The 11,702-nt window shown below is 29.5% G+C and overlaps 1 protein-coding gene across 1 annotated transcript; it reads left to right on the forward strand.

Annotated features, from left to right (window-relative positions):
* Positions 1-4,572: 4,572 nt before the first annotated feature.
* Positions 4,573-11,695, forward strand: Cyp301a1 (Probable cytochrome P450 301a1, mitochondrial). Its single transcript, XM_011502501.1, has 9 exons — positions 4,573-5,035; positions 5,827-5,943; positions 6,084-6,160; positions 6,656-6,857; positions 8,825-8,999; positions 9,860-10,029; positions 10,134-10,212; positions 10,538-10,741; positions 11,419-11,695. The coding sequence occupies exons 1-9, from the start codon at positions 4,584-4,586 to the stop codon at positions 11,530-11,532; spliced, it is 1,590 nt and encodes a 529-aa protein (XP_011500803.1). The 5' UTR covers positions 4,573-4,583; the 3' UTR covers positions 11,533-11,695.
* Positions 11,696-11,702: the final 7 nt, after the last annotated feature.

The raw sequence follows: 11,702 nt of genomic DNA on the forward strand, positions 1-11,702 counted from the left end.
TTTCTCGATATAATCGGACTGCGGACGTTAGGAGCGCTATTTAAGCGGCCAACCTTGCGCCGCGAGTGTCCGTATCGAGCAGCTTCTCCAGGCATCTCCGGTATGCGAGCCCACGAGTGCCTTTACAGTCCACTTAGAAATTCCGTCGATGTAATTAATGGGCATCGTGGAGTGTGCGAGTGTGATTTCATCGGGCTGGTGTAGGTTATTGGAAAGCGCGGCGCACTCGATTTACACAGACGCGCGGACACACTGTCGTCAGGTGGCTCACACTTTTTGGTAATACACCGTCCGATTTTAAAGACTTTTTATTCGGGCTGCGTCGTTGCAGCCAGTCGTAATCAACTACTGTTCGGCCGATGAAGCTCTAGTTGCAACGAAATTTCTCTGCGATTGCCTTGGAATACAAAATATTGGATCGATTTACATAGTACTGCGAAATTCCAATTTTAAATACGAGATAAAGTTAGTATTATTATTATTTGTATTATTAATATTTATCAGGATTTTAAATTTTCGTATGCACTCTTTGTAGTCTAATTCTAATCTAATTTTATGCGTAAGCGTAACGAAAAGTCCGAGTATGGGAATAAATTTGACAAATCATTAATTTTCTTCCATACGTTGAAATAAATTCTAATATAAAAAATCCGCGCCATCGGCTCATAACGAATGCTTCTCTATCGACATTTAAATAACAATCGTCATTTAGGCGATCATACGATTATTATCCTTAAATTTTCAGTCGACGTTATTATTATTATTATTATTATTATTATACATTATTATTATTATTGTATGTAAAGAATATCATCGCTTTATTTCTATATTTTCTTTCCTTTGGATTAATTTTCAGCAACAAATTATAAACATTTGAACATTTATATCGGTATTGGATATATATTTAATTCAAAATGCTAATTTATTAATATTATAAGAAATATATTTAAGGTTGCTTAAGGTTAACAATAACTATTGCATTGCGCATTATATTGACAAAATTGTTTACAAGTGCGGAGAAAAATTGTCGTTAATTTACACTGTGATGCGATATTTACATTATTATAATCGAATAAGATTCATTCATAATGAAAACTCGAATATTTCAGACTATAATATTAAAGTTTTTTTGTTGATTTTTTGATATTTATACAGAATAAATTGATTGATATGCTTTCATGCACGAGTGAATACACAATCCATATATATATATATATATATATATATATATATATTTGAATTGTGCCTACTCTTCTACTTTCTCTCCTGAATTACTTTGACGCTTAAAAAGTATCTACCGTGTCCATGCCGATACACGCATACAACTTGGCACTTACCAATCATTTGAAATCAACGCGCACCTCAAGAATTTCAATGCCAAGCTTCATGCGTCTATGCGAAACTCTTTGCATTCTCGCTTATTCTTTTATTATGGTGTTGAATATTAGCAAATGAGTATTGCTAGCTTTTAGCTGCAGTTTGAATTTTCAATCGCATCCAATGTGTCTGTCTCTAATTACAGTCATCAATTACTCGTTACTGATAACGTATCGCGTGCACATCTCTATTGGATCGGGAACACAATACTTAAGAGGCTGTATATGTTTTCTTGCTGCAATTATCGCGTTAGGCACAATTTCTTGTGAAACAAAGTCATTAGCGTTCCGTTGCTTGTTATTATATTAGCGGCATTGACGATAACAGCTTATATGGTAAATGTAGTTATAAAATATTTCTTTATACTTAGTGCCAGACAATCGATGAATAATATTTTCAATGTAAAAATCAAATATATTAAATTACTAATTCTAAATGTGATATATGTACAGCGTGGCTGTATTTATTTGACAAGCTTAATTTATTTATTTCACTTATTATGCACTTTACTAGTTTTCTCAATATTTTATGAATGTATTAATATGTTAAATCACACACACACACACACACACACACGCGCGCGCGCATATTTTTTTTTTTAAACTTAACGATATTTATAATGTAAACATACGTTAAAAGTTGGAGATTTTTATAGAGAATAAAATTTGACGAAACATTTTTATCTCCAATAAATATTTGTCTCTAATATTTTACCTCTACTATAATTATCTACAACTATTATAGTTATATTCTTTGATAGATTTTTCACTTTGAATTGAACAATTTCTTTTGTAACTTACTCAATCGAGAACTGTACTATTGAAATATATACGTTTCACAATATCATTTATTTATATGCATTCTTGGTCATCATATTGGAATTTTAAACAATTAATTATAAAGCCATAAGAAGATAATCCATGCTAAAATTGATTATTATTATTATTATTATTATTATTATTCATAGTAGAAATTAAAATATTTTATATACAAGTTGAAATTTTATATTTATCATTCATTTAATTAACGTAATTATTACGTAGTATTTTTTTTTTTTTTTTTTAATTTTAAAAGCTATATTTAAACAAATTGAAAATTCTATTTTACAATAGAATTTATAATAACGATGTAACGATTATAAACTGCAGAAAAAGCCAATTTTTAATATATTTTTTCAAATAAATATAAAATTAAATTGAAAATGGAGAAAAATCGTTGCTTCGAATTTAAAAATTTTGTTTATGGACTTGTATTTGCATGAAGGAATAGACGTGTATGGAATTGACAATTATGAATTTATGCAATTAATACATATGAATAGACTATAAAAGAGAAATAATAAAAATAACTCTTAAAGCGATAAATAAGTATATTTATTAGGTGTGTCGTGCACTATGATTAGCTTATGATTTATTACTGCATATTTTGATAGACATGCGCCTACCTTGATTATTTCAAAACAATGTATTTGTAAGCATTAAAAGAATATTGTCTACGAAGTAAACTTTAAGACGCATTGATCTCACATTTTTACTTTAAGAATAACGGGAATTTTCTCAGAATATCAAAGAGTTGTAAAAACTTAAATAAATCCATAAATTTTGCTTGCGATGGACATTGCGATGGAATAATGCGTAATTTAATGCTTTGCAATGCGATTCTTCAATAAACTTATTATTATAATATATGCGTGGCGAATTTTTGCGGATGCAATACGTGAAATAATGTGATATTCAAAATTATTACATTTTGAAAGGTGTTGTTGAGAAATATTCATTAGATAAATTTACAAATAAATTATTTTTAATCAAGTAAGCACCGGTTCAAATATATATACATAAGTGCGCGTGAGAGTATGTGCGCGCACGTGTAATACGTACTATTATTGTTTATTATCGATTATTTTCGCATTATTTATAAATTATAGGTTATGACTTGAAAATTTTGAAATCATTATAATTGCATGTTTCATTAAATTAAAGAAGCATTTATGAAGAAATACCATACGATAAATTTAATGAAAATATTAAATTACATATGTGGATGATCAAAAGTGATCTATTAATAGAATAAGTTTGATAAAAAAAAAAAAAAAAAAAAAAAAAAAAAAAATAACATTGAATGATCGAACCATTCCAATAATTGGATATTTTGTGCAAATAATAACTCAACAGTCTACATTTTTCATATAATTTCAAAATTAATAAACTCCATATATGTTAGAAATTTTGAATCATTTGGAACTTGTTACATACATACGATTAAAACTTGCCGATTTATTTATTTATAACTATCTATAACTCTATCACTATTGAATATTTTTATAATTTTTATTAATATACTTTCGGCACGGTGGCATTGTTAATAATTTATTTACTTTCATTCGACGACATAACAAGAGCAGATTATTTTCAAATTTTTTATTTTTGCTTTCGATGTTAAACATAGATTAAAAAAATATAAGTAAAGTATTACCATACCTATTTACATATTATTCAAGGTCGAAATCTTCAGGTATACGCTTTTAACTACATTCAAATATTTTTTAATGGTCCGATGTAAATTTAGAAGAATTCATTTATATCAATAATTTTATAGTTGATTTCCTTCAAAATACATAGAGTACGTTTTAGTTGTGTTTAGAATGTTATATTTTTGATTCGTTAATAATATATTTGAGCATTGAACAATTTTAACATGAACATTGAATTGAAATTTTTTCTTTTTTACTATAATCGAGATAATATTTGTGCTCCAATTAATTTAATTTCAATCAATATAACATTTCGATCTATTTTTATACAGTCTACGATCATTATAATAAAACTAATCAAAAATGTTTACACGACAAATTGCATGCACAACACTGTTAATTAATAAAAAAAATTATTTATAATATTTTAACGTATTTTTATTAAATTAATGAATTGCTCGGTCTTCACTATTAAAATGAAGAGTACATTTTTTTTTTGTCAAGCCAAAACGTATTTAAAAATAAGAAATTTTGTAGGCAAATAACTTCTTTTACCAGAATTACGTCAGAATTGTGTAAAGAAGCTATCAGCATCTCGTCGATGATACATTCAGTCAGCATTAGGATATTTCTCTTCTCTCTCTCTCTCTCTCTTTAATTTATGCAAATAAATACAATTGTCCATGAAAATTCTCGTGTTTCAGTTTCGCACAATTACCGAAAGCTCATAGATATGAAGAACCTAATCGGAAGGAGTCAATTGGTGCAGCAATGGCGCCGTGGAATAACCAGTGAGAGCTTGACGACTCGCCCGAGTATCGAGTCGACGACATCATCTGCATCGGCTAGCGAACTCCAGGCGAAGCCTTACGAGGATATTCCCGGCCCGAAGCCCCTGCCGATCCTCGGCAACACCTGGCGACTCTTCCCCGTGATCGGGCAGTACACCATTTCCGACACCGCGCGCATATCTCAGCTATTTTATCAACACTACGGGAAGATAACGAGGCTGACGGGGCTGATTGGCAGGCCGGATCTATTGTTCGTTTACGACGCCGATGAAATCGAAAGGGTTTACAGGCAGGAGGGGCCAACGCCCTTCAGGCCTTCCATGCCCTGCCTCGTGAAGTATAAAGGAGAGGTCAGGAGGAGCTTTTTCGGCGACCTGCCCGGAGTCGTTGGCGTGTGAGTTTCATATCCTTCCTTACTCTTCTTATTCTTCATTTATTATTTTTTTTAGATACCTTTTTCAATATTTCTTCTTGGCTTGCAGCTAAACGAATTTTTATCTCAATATTCTAGAACACGAGACTTTTAGCCAAATTCTATTTTTAAAGAAAAATAGTTATTTGAGCTGAGATCTGAAAAATCGGATAAAAACAATAATGATAATTCACAAAATAATTATTCACAAAAATAGACAATGCTATTCTTATAAGATAAACGTATGATGAAGAATATCATCGTTGTCGCTATATTTAAGCACGTGGATAGATTTGTAGGTCATTAAGTTTTTTATATCGATAATTAATAACTATAAAAGCTGTTGGGTAAAAGATGCGGTTTAGATTAAAATTACTTCAACTACATTTACTCAATAGCATAATGCAAAATATTCATATTTGTTATTATAGAATTATTTTTATAAAGCATGGAATTAAATAATTATATTAATTTTGTTACAAATTTTCAATGCTACCAAGAAAAATTCAATAACTATATAAGTAAACGCCAGTTTTAACATTTCATTATAAAATATTGTAGATTTAGGAATTAATTAGTAGCAAATTTCTTTCAACATAATTTTACATAATTTAATAATGTATGCGTATAAGGATGACATAAAGATACGCGAGCTCGTGAAAATATTTTATCACATAATATTATAAATCATAAATAATTAATTTACTTGCCCTCTTCTTTTCGTTCATCCAATGAATCGCTAATTTATTCGATTTCATCTTTAACCATTTCAGACATGGCGAACAGTGGCGGGAATTCAGAACGCGAATCCAAAAACCGGTTCTGCAGCCGCAAACAGTCAAAAAGTACATAACACCTATTGAAGTGGTTACTAACGACTTTATGAAAAGGTAATGGATTCTTTATGGACATTGTTGAGACGAGTTTAACAATGTTTTATAGTTTTACAATTTCAATTTTAACAAATTTTTAATTATAATGAAAACAAAAAAAAAACAAAAAAACAACAACAACAACATTCATTCATTAGAATCGAAGATATCAAAGACGAGAAGGATGAAGTACCCGCCGACTTCGACAATGAGATTCACAAATGGGCCTTGGAATGTAAGGATATCCAAATTAGTATTATTTACATATAAAAATTTAAGATTGAGATATAAACATTTTTTGGTTTAACGTCGTTGCTTATTCAATAAATAAGATTTTTTTAACCGTCCGCAAGATTAATCGATCATTTTATCATAATTTTATTGCTTATACGATTCATGTAATTTGTTCGGTAATGCATTGCAGTGACATGAATTTTATTATTATTATTCACAATTAAAAGCATCCTTGAAATTTGATATAAATGACTATTAAATACCTTAGCAATATGAATTGCCCGAATGCTGAATTGCCGATACATTCCCTATTAATCCTCGAGGAAAGTACACAGTCGTAAGATATTTAATTCTCTCTGTCTCCATTATTTCGTAATGGTTATTAATACGTCGTCGATGCGCATTAGATTTCACGGATCCAACGATCCTAGAGCGCGAGACAAATTTTATCCATTTATTCGTGAAAATTTGGAAAAAGCCTTATTGTCACTCGCAGGCATAGGAAGAGTCGCTCTTGATGTGAGATTAGGCTGTTTGGGCGGCGAACTGGCGCCAGACTCCGAGCCTCAGAAGATTATCGACGCGGCTAAATACGCGCTTAGGAACGTCGCCACCCTCGAGCTTAAAGCTCCTTACTGGAGGTACATACCGACACCCCTTTGGACACGATATGTTCGCAATATGGATTTCTTTGTCGAGTGAGTAAATGTGCTTGTCGCTAAGCGTCGGCAGCTAGCACCTATGTGTTTTGTTGATATTTAAGATTAAAGAAGAATAGCCGTGTGAAAAGAGTTGACCCAAGGGTGCTTAGATGGTAGTCACACAAGCGCGAGGTTTATATTTCTCACGCGCATGGAAAATCCTATGCTGTGCTTGAACGGAAATTTTAACTTATATATATATATATATATATATATATATATATATATATATATACATCCTTATGTGCCATTAATCGTCTTTAACAAATATTTAGAGCTACTTTTTAGCACCGCAGTTATCGCAGACTTAAGGCATATTTCACGCTTAATTCTTGCTCGATTGACAGGTTTACAAATGCATGCGCGCAAGGACGTCAAGTTTTAATGCACTAAACTTTATACGATTCTCGGAGGTATAAAGAGAAGATGTCTGTATTTATAATAAGAAAAGAGAAAAAAAATTTTCATTTTCATATAGTCGATCTTAATTTATGCATGTGACGTTAAATTTACATTTCCAGTTTGATGATAAAATTTCGTAATAACTGTTCGTAGCGATAAACGCATCGAAATTGGACAAAATAAACTATTATTTTAATAAACTCGCAGATGAAGTAGGAAATCTCAAGTTCTTTCGCGTCAATATAAAAAGCAAATGTTTTTAAAAGCTTAATAAACATTGTTAATTTAGATCTATTTAAAATTAAGTTTATTATAAAATATTCAAATGTAAAATACGCATTCATTAAAGTCAATGTAAAATTTCATTATAAGGCTAATTTCTGAGTTTTAATGCAATTTGTTATAATGGAAAAATAGTAGGATTTTACTGGTTTGTGAATTAAATTAACATTGGATAAATATATTAACTATTTAGGGTATATTGCAGACGAGGCATTACAAAAGGAATTTTTTTCTTTTTAAATTAGTGGTTTATATATTCCGTTAGTGCATACAAATATATAATATATAACTTTCGTAATATTTTAATTACAATTTTTCCATGCAAACGACAAATGTATCCGCATTAAATTAATTATTAAATTAATTATTAAATTAATTATTAATTAAAATTAAAAAGATTAATCTAAAAGTATAATTTTAATGGAAATACAATATCTATGTAAATTGAAAGAAATTTTTTTACAGTTGCATCTAAATAGTAAGTGATGTTCGAAATTTTTTGAAATTCATATACAGAAAATTACAATTTGTATTTGTACCTCTAATGTACATGTAAATCAATTTTTTTCTATTTTTAACGCATTTTTCTTTCTCTCTCTCTCTCTCTCTCTCTCTCTCTCTCTCTCTCTTATGATTTTACATTTATTGCAATGTCTTCGGTTAAAGCGTGAATACTAATAGCATAAAGAAATATGAGTATTAGTACTTTTTTGTGAAAGTATCATTTTAATATTTGTATAATGAGATAATATAGTTAATGCAAATTATGATATAATCAATTAATAGCTAAACAATGGCACCCAATCATTATAAATTACCTCAATTTTCACAAAATTGTCCTAGTATTAATTATCGATAATCGAACTCTTTTACCATCCTTTTTATAATATCAATTTGAATAAAAATTAAAATATATGTTTTTTTTAAGTTGAAGATGCTACGGAATAGAATGAGTTCGAATTTAAGAGAAGCATACCTTATAAAGCATTGGAATAGATTTTATGAATCATTTTAAGCAAATATTGTAATATTAAAATTTTATTAGTGTTAAATAACATTTGCTTAAACATCATATTTGCTTAAATTTGTTGTGTATTAACGATTTCATAAAAAACTTTTAATCTCATAATGTTTCATTTCATACGCATCATTACATATTCTTAATATTACCATGTATGAGTAAAAGCGTATATTATTACTGTTTTCATAAATATACATATTCAAATAATTCTAATTATTAAACTAGATTGATTTTGTTTAAAACTGCACTTTGACGATAGAGTATGCATGAAATACATCGATGCAGCAATGGAGCGATTGAAAGAAAAGAAGAAAAATGGTGCCGAAGTGCACGAATCAGAATTATCTCTCATTGAGCGAATACTTGCCAAAGAATCAAATCCAAAAATGGCATACATTTTGGCCCTTGACCTCATACTAGTTGGAATTGACACCGTAAGAGCATTAAAATAATTATTATCCGTATTATTCCGATTAGTTATGAACGATACAATATTAAGCTAATGGTAGTAAAATTATTATTTCACTATAATTGATTTTACGTATAATTAGTTTTTTCATCAATCTTCTATAATAGTATTTTACAAATTGCTTGTTGATTTTGTTTGATTTAGTGAATAATAATGGAGAAACTTCATATGTAAAGTATGTGTCTTGCTTGAAATTTTGACACTTGTTATGTGAAGATGACAAAAGATATTATTATTTATACAATGGAAAATAATTTACGCGTGTCTATTTTTTTTCTTTTTTCTTTCTTTTTTTTTTTTTTAAGTAAATAAAAAGCAATTCATCTATTCGTTAAATTTAACGCTTGGATCTTGTAAATATACAGTCTTGTTATAACGTAGCAAAATTATAAGATAAAAATATTTTACAATAAAATTAAAAGTAATAGCTAATTATATTCGTAGTTTTGTCATAAATGTACTGTATATGATAATACACAACGTTATTTAAACAATTAAAAAACTTTATGTTATTTTTCTAATTAAAATTTTTCTTGGCATTTAAAAATTATTATTTTGCAGTATATAATGATTTATTGCGTTTCTCTCTCTCTACATTTTACAGTCCGTTTAAATTGGCTCTACAGCATAAATATGAAATAAAAAGCACATCTCGAAGTTATGGAAAGTAATGGTGCGAAAGTATCGGTTGAATATTATTCAACGTGACTGAAATAATATTTCGTTTTCACTTGGCTTTACAATTATTCTAATCTATTTCCTAAAATTTCCGAATGTTGAAAAATAAAAATGAAAATCAATCATTAAAAGCATCATGATTTATAGATTTCTATGGCAGTTTGTTCAATACTCTATCAGTTAGCCACTAGACCCGTGGAGCAAGAAAAGATTCATGCGGAGTTAATGAGAATCGTCCCTGATTCCAAGATTCCTCTAACGACCAAAGATCTCGATCAGGCACATTATATGAAGGCCTTCATTAAAGAAGTATTCAGGTACAGCGAATTATTATCGATGAACGAAAATCGATTGCCCAGGCAGCCAAAACGATTATACTTAGCTTATCGTTATATTTATTAGGATATATTAATTTTATTAGGATGTACTCGACCGTCATTGGAAATGGAAGGACTCTGCAGAGTGATATGGTTATATGTGGATATCACGTGCCTAAAGGGGTATGTATCGACGAATTTTCATCACTTTTTATCGATCGAAATTAAGGCAAAAAATAGCGATTATCGCTCGAGTAGTGGCGTCAAAAATTTATGAATAGAATTAAATGTAAGTATGTCGTAAAAACGATCAAAAATCTAGTAGAATAGCAGCAACTGGCGATATAAGTAACGATATACCACAAAAAAAAAAAAGAAAAAAGAAAGAAAAAAGAGTACTATATCACGAGATAATTTACACGCAAGAATTTCGTATCAAGTGACTGGTATATACGCGTTGAAGGTGTTATGATTGCCCGATGAACCAAGGAATAATAATTGTCGATAGGTTCAAGTCGTATTTCCTACTTTGGTGACTGGATGCATGGAGGAGTACGTGGAAGACGCGGGGTCCTTCAAGCCCTCACGCTGGTTAAAGGATGCCAATGAGCAGAAACTCCATCCCTTCGCCTCGCTTCCTTATGGCTATGGGGCTCGCATGTGTCTTGGGCGGAGATTTGCCGACCTTGAGATGCAAGTTCTCCTCGCTAAGGTTAGTGCTCTTAACCCTTTTATTTTAAGTGCTCATTATTGACATAAGCTCTTACATAGGTTTGCTTATTATTTATTTTAAATAAATGGTACTTATTATAGTGGATAAGGATGACGTTTTGAAATGTCATTGTCATTGAATATCACTGCAAACTCAGAATTATTAACGTATTTACACATTTCGAGCAAACAACTTTCACAAAGCCAGTTTAAGAGAATATTTGCATTTATTAAAAAATAACATATCATTTATTAAAAATATTAAATTTATTAAATTTCATAATATGTGAACCGGCAACAATTTCTAAATTTATAAGGTCTTTTAAGATTGATTTTGCCTCAATCAAGTCTTTCGGATATGATTTATCGTTGACAAGTAGTTTTTACATTGTAAATTTTCGGAAATATATTTTTAGAAATAAATTCATATGTTATCGTTTATCGCAAGCACTATAATTAAGCGTAACAAATTATTATTTATATTATCCAATAGAATCTTAAACGAAACTTACTCTTAAATAAACAAGGTTATTTCGTATTTTCAATATTTTTTTTTTATTCATAAAATCAATCGTTTTTTTTCTTTTTTTTTTTAGTTTTTATGAAAGTAACGAATGAAAGTACCTTATTATTTAAACGGTACTTATAATTATTTTTCAACGTAATTCTTTGTTTCAGATATTACGAGAATATAAAATTGAATATAGATATAATCCACTCAAATATAAAGTGACGTTTATGTACGCACCAGATGGAGAACTGAAATTCAATATGATTAATCGAAATAGATGAAGATAAATGAACGTTAGATTAATTTATAATGTAGATATGTGCAATAAATTTTATTTTATTGTTTGCCTACACTTTTGGAGAAAAATATTTTAAGCGATGACAGATAGAAATTTCGTACAAATTTTATTGTCACGTACGATATAATATTTTCATGCGAAATGTATATGCAA

The sequence above is a fragment of the Ceratosolen solmsi genome, unplaced genomic scaffold, assembly GCF_000503995.2.
Source record: "Ceratosolen solmsi marchali unplaced genomic scaffold, CerSol_1.0 scaffold39, whole genome shotgun sequence".
Taxonomy (NCBI): domain Eukaryota; kingdom Metazoa; phylum Arthropoda; class Insecta; order Hymenoptera; family Agaonidae; genus Ceratosolen; species Ceratosolen solmsi.

Bases quoted from the DNA above. Each gene is read 5' to 3' on its own strand.
- Cyp301a1 (XM_011502501.1), top strand. From the start codon at position 4,584: ATGAAGAACCTAATCGGAAGGAGTCAATTGGTGCAGCAATGGCGCCGT. The intron at 5,036-5,826 runs GTGAGTTTCATA...TAACCATTTCAG, and splicing joins CTGCCCGGAGTCGTTGGCGT to ACATGGCGAACAGTGGCGGG. The intron at 6,858-8,824 runs GTGAGTAAATGT...CTTTGACGATAG, and splicing joins AATATGGATTTCTTTGTCGA to AGTATGCATGAAATACATCG.